Here is a 9,198-nt window from a genome sequence, read left to right on the forward strand (position 1 = left end):
GTGGGTCCGATTGGCTCATCATCCATCCATCCAGAACCCTCCTGCCGCGCCACCTGGAAAAGTCGAGGACAACAAGATTCTGCATCCCGCGAACCATCTGGAACCGCCACGTCATCAGTGGCAACGGCAGAGATCAGAGAGGGAAGAATCTCCCAGACGTTAATCAAAGGCAAAATTAAAAAAATAAAAATAAAAAAATGAAAGAATAATTTAATTAAAATCAAGAGCAAAAGCGGAAAAGCTAATTCAAGCGGGGAGTGATGTTCTCGCTGTAACTGTAAAGCGCGAGCACGCTTTCGTCGTCGGTGCAGGATCGGAGCTGCGAGAAGCTCTACTCCTCCTCCGTCTCCGAATCGGAGTCTCTCCGGCTCGCCCCGGACCCCCGCTAGGTTTTGGCGCTTTCGCTCCCGCCGCCTGCATCTGTAAGTCGGTCATTCCCAGGGTACTGTGCGCTCACATTCGTCGTTTTCTTTTCGCTGTCTTACGCGCATTCGGACCTCGAGCACAATCAATGGCTTTTTAGCTGGAAATGCTTGGATCGTTTACCTGCGTGACCCTGCGAGGGGATTCTGTTTTTTCTAAATGCATTGTTTTTTCTGGCAATCAGGAAGGACGTTGTCCTCGAGGGCTTGCAGTGGAATCTAGTTGGTTTACTTCTGTTTTTGACGGGTGTTAGGGAGGAAATCGTGACTCTGGTTATGCTTATGGCTAGTTTGAAGTAAGAATTCAGGGGCCGGGGGATTTTTCATTTGGAACTTACCGCCAGAACTGAGGAAGTTGAAGTCGGCATGATGGTATCTTTCTTACGGGTTTCTTTTTCAGGTCTGTTTATTGTATTGGCGTGATCAAGGCTTTGGAGTTCATCTGTGGCTCATAAAGACTGTCAGTGGTTGTTTCAGACCGTGACAAGGGTTGAATTTTGGGGATTTGGTGGTGATTTTCATCAAAGATTGAGGAGAGTGGGTTTTGAGGTGCAGCGCTCATGTTTATTACTTGATACGTTTTTTTTTTTGGGACAGGGATGAGGGAGTAGTGTAGAGTTGGTATGTTGTCGATAATAGAGTATTAAGTGTTTTGTTGAGTGATGGATGATGATACAGAAATTGATACATGGTTTTCCGTCCGAAGCAATAAGAGCCCCACAGAATTGGACGAGTCTCGTTTCTTTGTTATCTCTTGTTGCGCAGCTGCCTTTGTTGGGATAGTCACTATATTTTACACGGCCTTCCAATGGAGACGCAATATCAATTTAAGTTGGATGAAAGCTATAGCCCGGTCGAAGAAAAATCCCAAGGCAAGGCACAAGGTTCCTACGGCACCTCATTCTTGGGAGCCGGAGTTTGGGTTGCGTGGCAAGAACCTGAACTGCTGTGTGTGCTTGAAGTCTGCATCGCCTTCTCAAACTCTTGGTTCCGCAGTCACTTCAGATATCTATCGATGCAGCATTTGTGGTGCAGTAGCTCACGTTGAGTGTTCCTCAAGTGCTCAGAAGGATTGCAAGTGTGTATCTATGTTTGGAAATGATAATGTTGTGCATCAGTGGACTGTTCGTTGGACTGAGATCACGGATCTTCCTGATGAAACTTCTTTCTGTAGCTCCTGTGAAGAGCCGTGTAGTGGATCATTTCTTGGTGGTTCCCCTATATGGTGTTGCTTGTGGTGTCAACGACTGGTTCATGTAGATTGCCATACTAATATGTCTACTGAGACGGGCGATATTTGTGATTTAGGCCCCTTCAGAAGGTTGATCCTGTCACCACTTTTTGTCAAGGAGTTGAACCGTAGTTCTGCGGGGGCATTTTTGAGCTCTATCACACATGGAGCTAATGAAATTGCTTCATCTGTACGTGCAACTATCAGGAGTCAAAGCAAGAAATATAAACAGGGAACTGAAACTTCTGCTGACATTGGACACAGTAGCAGTGCTGATACATCCACAGAGAACACTGCAGAGTCAAATCCAGCGGTGAATGGTTCTTTCCAAATGGATGAGAATTGCAATGGAGAATTCAGCACAGGAGTTTCACATAATGATGGAGCTGGGGATGACAAGACCGAATCAACCTCTGGGTTGAAAAGAAGTGGATCAATCAGTCAGAAGGATGATTCTATACGGATGAAACAAAGATATGAATTGGTTGATGTGCCTCCAGATGCAAGGCCTTTGTTGGTTTTCATCAACAAGAAAAGTGGAGCTCGTCGAGGGGACTCTCTCAAACAACAGATGAATATCCTTCTGAATCCTGTTCAGGTGATATTACTTGTAAATTTGCAAGACATTCATTGCACGATGCATCTCACATGTGCCTCTTGTATCTGTCTACATTTCTTGCTGGGTATTGTCACTGACCAAAGCATCCTTTTAATTGAAAAAAGAGAAGTCAATTGACTAGCATTGCTTTAAGATTTACATACCTGATAATTTTTGCTCCGAGAAATACTTAGAGATTCAGTTCAGGATGCTGTGCCTTTCTTTATTTGCCCATTGTCTCTTGTTGGGTATTGTTGATGACCAAAGCATCATTTTTGTTAAACATAGAGAAATTAATTGAGTGTCATTGCTTCAAATCCTGCGCACCTGATGTTCTTGGTTAAACTCCAGTGAAAGCTATGGGATGTTTGACATTCTACTACTGCATCGAGGGCTTTCTCTCATGTAGGTTTACTTGAATGTGATGTTAGAAGTGGTTACAATCTGTCATCAGGCTATTGTTGCGATTTCCCTTTTCAGTTCAGATCATAAGCTGGAGTGCATTTGGGCCCCTCGTGGCTTTGATTGTCTGTATCTGAGATTTAGTGAGCAGTTCTCTAGACTGAAATAAAATGGACTAAAATGAAGATAACGTGTACATGAATGGATCCGTTAGTTGGATTTGCGTTTGATTAAGTATTGTGAACTGCACCTAATAAAATGCAAAACGGGTTTGTGAATATATGCAGAGACTATGCATATGATGCATAGCATCTCTTGTTTGGCTTTTGTTCTTGCCAATTTTAGTGAATAGAAGAAGATATGAATAAAGAATATGGTGAAGCAGGTCTCCGTAAAGGGCATCGCACTGATACGTGTTATTTGACAGGCACTTCCATCGTATATGAGGATTTAGTTCGCCATTGCTCACATTAGGTGTTGTTGCAGCATCCATCAGTGCTTTTCCTAACGAGGGTTCCTTCTCTTTTTGCAGGTGTTTGAGCTGAGCTCAGCACAAGGCCCAGAGGTGGGTCTATATTTATTCAGAAAGGTACCTCACTTCAGAGTTCTCGTATGTGGAGGAGATGGTACTGTGGGGTGGGTTCTGAATGCCATAGACAAGCAAAATTTTGTTTCTCCTCCCCCTGTTGCTATTTTACCTGCTGGAACTGGAAATGATCTTGCCAGAGTTTTATCCTGGGGTGGTGGGATGGGTGCACTGGAGAAACAGGGAGGCCTATTTACTTTTTTACACCAGATAGAGCATGCTGCTATGACCATTCTCGACCGGTGGAAGGTTACGATTGTGAATAATCAAGCCAAACAGCTCCTGCAGCCCAAGTTTATGAACAATTATCTTGGTACAAACAAGAGCAGCTCTCATAACTCCTGCAAGAGTTTTTTAGATTGATGGCATGTAAAAGTTTGTTATGTGGTGCATTCCATTGTTTTTTTTTTCCCTCCCCTTTTTCATCCCAATCGCCCCAGTGTTAATCTAGGCTGACTTAATTCTAGAACTCAGTTCATGAATTTAATGTCTCTTTCGCTTTTGTTACGCGAGGCTAACATAATAGAAAGTTCAGCAAGCCAAACAAAAGGAAAGCCATACAGGAGAGGCTTCTTGGTCTTGACCCTTTTCAGCTGAGTTCTGGTAATATCGTTATCACTGAAATGCACTCGAAGAAGTCTTAATCATGTGCAAACAAATATGACTGAATAGGATGTCTTTTAATGACTGCTTTTAGACATTACCTAGTAAAAAAGGATAGTTCCCTATCCTTTAAAGCTTCAAAACTTGAAATAGCTGCAGAAGTCATTCCAAAAGTAGAAGCTCACCAATGCTTTCGATCTTTTACTTAGAAGAATATATGTCTTTCGAGCTTACGTGGCTGTCTTTCTGCCCTTTTATGAAGGATCTTGCCAGTTATCATTTGTTATTTATTTATGCATGTATAGCTTCATATTAGTTGCACACCAATTTTGTGCATTTGCTCAGTCTGTTCGAGACTATACTTATTATAGAGCAGTATTTGCTGATAGTTATGGAGTTACCAGACCTACATGTGTTATTTCAGGAATTGGGTGTGATGCGAAGGTTGCTCTGGACATTCATAATCTACGAGAGGAGAATCCAGATTTGTTCTACAGTCAGGTGATTTTGTTGAGTCTTTATTTGCAATTAACATATACTAATTTTTTTTGGGTGTTTGGAGAACTTTTTGTCAGGTATTGTCCTGAAGTTAATGAAACTCTTAGCAGAAATAGATTTGTGAGGGTAAATTAGTGCAGCTTAGGTTTGTAAATCTTTTCATTGGAATACATATTATCTACGTTCAGTCTTTTCGTGAATCTTGGTTGCTGCAGTACTATTGAGATTTACAGGTTGGGAAATTCATAACAAAATTGTACCTAGTGGCCATTAATTTTAGTGATGGTAGCACTAAAGGAGCTGCCCCAAAAACAATTCACCTGATAGTCTTTTGATCCTCCATCATTTGCAGTTCATGAACAAAGTGCTTTATGCTCGAGAAGGTGCAAAAAGTATAATGGATAGAACTTTTGCTGATTTTCCTTGGCAAGTTCGTGTGGAAGTAGATGGTCTTGAGATAGAGGTCCCTGAGGTGAGTATGCTGATAATTTTGGGTATATTTTGTTGTGGAGCTGCAGCATCTAATTCTTAGATCAAAATCCATTTCCCTGGCACTTCTTTCGTCTATTGTCAATTTTCTTGCTTCTTTCATTGCTGTCAGAAACTTGATGCAGAGTGGTGTGTAGCTGACCTGTTTATCCATGCTGGTGTTACTGTTTTTTGTTGTTGTGGTCATCGTCTTTGTCTTTCTATGCTTTCTTTGATGGCTTCTTATTTTTCGAAAGATTATAAGCTTTTGAATGATATTGGTCTTCTTTAGTACTTCTTTTTCTCATTATCGGCTGTCATGAATGGATTAAATGTTTTAATATCTGTTCACTGCAATAGATTGGGAAAGGAGAAGAAAACTTTTATACCTTCTATTTCTCTTCCTTTTGCTGTCATAAATTTATAGCCATGATGATGTATCTTCTTCTCGAGAGAAATTGCTTTTGACTCTTTTTCTTGTACAAATTATAGACTAATGGTTTCTTAGCCTGTTTAATGACTATAGGATGCTGAAGGTGTCCTTGTTGCAAACATTGGTAGCTACATGGGTGGTGTAGATCTATGGCAAAATGAGGACGACAACTATGATAATTTTGATCCACAATCAATGCATGATAAAATACTTGAAGTCGTAAGCATATCTGGGATGTGGCATCTTGGGACGCTTCAGGTAATGTAGAATTCATGGTGCTACTGGGGCTGAGGATTTGTGATGTGGCATTAGTCTACATCAGTGTAATTTTCTCCAATGTGTGACCATCTAAAAGACTCGTGAAGTGACTGTTCTCCGTTTCTTATCATGCTTGTTCTTTGCATAGAGATCTTATTGTGTTAGTTGAGAGAATGGGTCAAATTACATGGTGTGACCATTCTCCATGTCTAATCGCGCTTGTTCTTTGCATAGAAATCTCATTAAGTCATTTGAGAAAATGGGTCAAATTATGTGAATCTGCATGTTGCATCATCTCATCCGATTGCCTAATGCGCACGCTTATCTTGCACGCTGCCGATGGACGTTTTTGTGTCGGAAAAACCAATAATAGGATCTCTCCTTAAGGAAAAAGTGTAGAACTCATGGTTTTAGCTGTTAACTAGAAATTCATCAGAAAGATTGTTATGAAGCCATGATTTATGTTAGTTTGGTACAATAGGTGGGGCTTTCTCGTGCTCGAAGGCTTGCTCAAGGGCAGTCTATTAAGATACAGCTCTGTGCTGCGTTGCCTGTTCACATTGATGGGGAGCCCTGGTACCAGCAACCGTGTACAATTTCCATATCGCACCATAGCCAGGTCTCTCTCTCTCTCTCTCTCTCTCTCTCTCGCGCATGCGCACGAATGTCTATGTATGGTCCCCACAAGCTTTGGAATGTTCAGTGACAATGCAAACATACGTATAAGAATGCAAACGCCTTATGAGAGCAGTGTGCATGTGGTGATCTGAAAACTCTTTTGTCCGTGTACGAGCTGTTCTGTTGTAGGTTCTTCTATCTTCTGTATCCTATTACTGTATCATGTTTGGAGGTGGTATAATTGGAAACTCTTGCCATTTATGTCCTACTACCAGTGCAAGGAGATTGATGGTTGATTACTGGCTGTCAAGCTTGTGGAACACGTTGATTTTTTCTGCTGGATATGTGCATTGATATACAAATTCTTCTCCTTGAAAAAAATTATTCTTTTATTTGGGCATCCTGAAATTTATTGAAAGAAAGATATGCTGAGTTTCTTCAGTTGGATATTTACCATTCGTGGACAAAAGCCTTTCCCTGTTTTTTGTGGAACTTTTCATTGCACTTGAGCTTGGTTGCCAATAGAGCATGCCAAGACAAACCTATGAGTTTGAAAAGTTCGGGACTGTTTAAGACTGTGCATCAACACGACATGGCGTCCTTATCTGTACCACTATGCCTATTTTTTAATGCTTTCTGTCAGCTCCAGTCGCTCTGCTAGTGATCCTGTTGTGATATGTGGGCGTTAGGACTAGGATGTGGTTGGGAGTAGAACCTATAAAATGTCGATTTAGTATGATTTTCATCTTATGTATTTGTTACTCCGTAGTTCTTCTAATTTATCTTGCTTGCTTAGGCATTCATGTTGAAGAAAGCAGTCGAGGAACCTCTGGGTCATGCTGCTGCAATTATAACCGACGTGCTTGAGAATGCTGAAACAAACCAAGTGATCAATGCATCACAAAAACGTGCTCTTCTTCAAGAAATGGCACTCCGACTATCCTAGAGACCTGTGTTTGACAGCAATAAAAGATGTTTATACATTGCGATTTCGCGGCTTCCTTGAAATATACTTTCTAATGTTTGCGCCCAGTGCTTTCTGCAAAGAACGCTTGTATAGAATGCATATAATTACCGGGAATTTTGCCTTTTGATGAGAAATGAGAGGTGTTACATATTTTGGTTCTGAATTTGTGTTTTGTCAACTCTCTCTCTATCGTTGAGTATTTTGGAATGCCATGGCTAAAGAAAGCATTCCATTACAGAAGGATTGAGAAAAAATAAAACTTTTACATTTCTGGACTGCTCTTGCTCATGGTAAGGTGCTGTCGTCTCTATTTCAGAGGATGCCGGAGTCAGAGGTAAGACGGCGGTGATTAGCATTCTGTACAGCTACGGTTTTGCTCTGTTCAATCGGGCAGATCGGGAGCAGTTCTGGTACTCTCAGTTCCATGCCTGTTGTTCAACCACCCTTGTCTAATCTTCTTCCACAGCCTCGTCACAAACCCTCTGCCAACATCTGCTCTCGGCTTGTGCTCAAGTTTGGTGGGACACCTGGACTGCGAAGATGCAATCCTTCTGGGAGATTTTGTGCTCTCTTTATGCATGCTTTTCAAGCATCGGCGGTAGACCGGGGAGGATGCGCGTGAACCTTGGATCGCCTTGTTGAGTTGGCGTGTCACGGCGCAAAGCTCATATGAGTCGTAGAGGGTGCTCCCATTGCTGCCATCTCTGGGGCTCACTCTCCAGATTGGATTCATTTTCTGGAAGTGTGGGTAACGGACCAGCGAAGTCGCCGTTTGACGCTCTTCTGCCTTAGCCTCCATGAGTGTGGGAGGTGTTTTGCCTGCAGTTTATGCTATGGGATGCGTCTTGGGAAGTGCCGTATTGCTTATGCGCTCGATGTTGGACTGCATTGTTTTCTTCGTTGAATATGATCTCCTCTCGTCTTCTTGTAGGAACATGGACAATGTGGTCATCTTGCGCAGGCCATTAGAGTTTGTGGAGGTGAGTTCTTCGATAGTAATAAACTTTATTATATTAGTGGTTAAAGCTGTTGATACATGTCGATTATTTGAAATCGAATTGTCGAATGGGTACGTGTTCACCCTCTTTGGTATGTACATGTTATTTTCTTTGTCGATGTACCCAAGAATTATTGAAGGGTCTCGTATGTTCTTGTATGTCCTCAAATAAAAATCATTTTGCGATTTTACGCATTCTCCCCCGCTTTCTCGAGCATAATGGATCTATAAACGAAAATTCTTTAATAATAGTGAGATGATGGAAAAGTATCAAAAAAGTTCTAAATCTATTGTATATGTATCAATTAGGGGTGAGCATGGTTTCGGGGTAGAACCGAGAACCCGAAATCGGAACCCGTAGGATCCCGGTCGATTCCAAGTTCCTAGGTATGTAGGGTAGGTTCCGGGTTCCAAAAATTGATGAACCCGTAGGATCCGGTCCGGTTTCGAGTTCCTAGGTATGTAAGGTAGGTTCCGGGTTCCAAAAATTGAGGAACCTGTTCCAATGGGTAGGTTCCAGGTTCCGTTACTTGGAACCTTGAACCCGGACCTTAGATCTTGAAATAAATTTTTATATTTTTCTTGGTATGTGTTTTTGCACGATCCCGCAATGTTCTATTACGTCCGATACCGAGTGTATAATCTGGAGCCAAACAAACTTTTAGGTTCGGGTTCCAAAAAATGATAAACGTGTTCCAATGGATTGGTTTCGGGTTCTAAATGTAATATGTACGGAGCCTAAAACCACTTACCTATACTTTCTCTTAGAAGTTGTACCGTTCACTCTTATTTTGGTTAACTAAAAATGAAAAAATAAAATAAAATAAAAAAATTGATAGGTTCTCGAGTACTCTGGAACCGACCCTATAACCTGTGACGGGGTAGGTTCCGGGTTCCAAAAAATGAGGAATGCATTCCGACGGGTAGGTTTCGGGTTTTAGGTGAAATCAGTAAGGAACCTCGAACTGCTCACCCCTAGTATCAATTCAGTCAACAAAATTTTAATTGGGCTAATTTAGTATTAAATTTTTTTATATTGATATCAATTTAGTCTATACGGGTAATTTAGGCCGGAAATCGCGGATGTCCTATGAGGCATTGTCGTTGCTAACTTGAA

At 41.5% G+C, this 9,198-nt stretch overlaps 1 protein-coding gene across 2 annotated transcripts; it reads left to right on the forward strand.

Annotated features, from left to right (window-relative positions):
* Positions 1 to 238: 238 nt before the first annotated feature.
* On the forward strand, positions 239 to 7,186 carry LOC115740606 (diacylglycerol kinase 1-like). 2 transcript variants are annotated; one of them, XM_030674122.2, is made up of 8 exons: positions 239 to 422; positions 823 to 2,251; positions 3,186 to 3,552; positions 4,267 to 4,343; positions 4,693 to 4,812; positions 5,335 to 5,499; positions 5,981 to 6,118; positions 6,914 to 7,186. In XM_030674122.2, the coding sequence occupies exons 2-8, from the start codon at positions 1,085 to 1,087 to the stop codon at positions 7,061 to 7,063; spliced, it is 2,184 nt and encodes a 727-aa protein (XP_030529982.1). In that variant the 5' UTR covers positions 239 to 422; positions 823 to 1,084; the 3' UTR covers positions 7,064 to 7,186. The 2 variants fall into 2 exon arrangements, with proteins under 2 accessions (XP_030529982.1, XP_048137466.1); XM_048281509.1 differs by lacking the exon at positions 239 to 422 and having other exon boundaries at positions 632 to 2,251.
* Positions 7,187 to 9,198: the final 2,012 nt, after the last annotated feature.

The sequence above is a fragment of the Rhodamnia argentea genome, chromosome 6, assembly GCF_020921035.1.
Source record: "Rhodamnia argentea isolate NSW1041297 chromosome 6, ASM2092103v1, whole genome shotgun sequence".
In the NCBI taxonomy this organism is placed as follows: domain Eukaryota; kingdom Viridiplantae; phylum Streptophyta; class Magnoliopsida; order Myrtales; family Myrtaceae; genus Rhodamnia; species Rhodamnia argentea.

Bases quoted from the DNA above. Each gene is read 5' to 3' on its own strand.
- LOC115740606 (XM_030674122.2), top strand. From the start codon at position 1,085: ATGGATGATGATACAGAAATTGATACATGGTTTTCCGTCCGAAGCAAT. The intron at 3,553-4,266 runs GTACAAACAAGA...GTGTTATTTCAG, and splicing joins GTTTATGAACAATTATCTTG to GAATTGGGTGTGATGCGAAG. The intron at 6,119-6,913 runs GTCTCTCTCTCT...TTGCTTGCTTAG, and splicing joins CCATATCGCACCATAGCCAG to GCATTCATGTTGAAGAAAGC.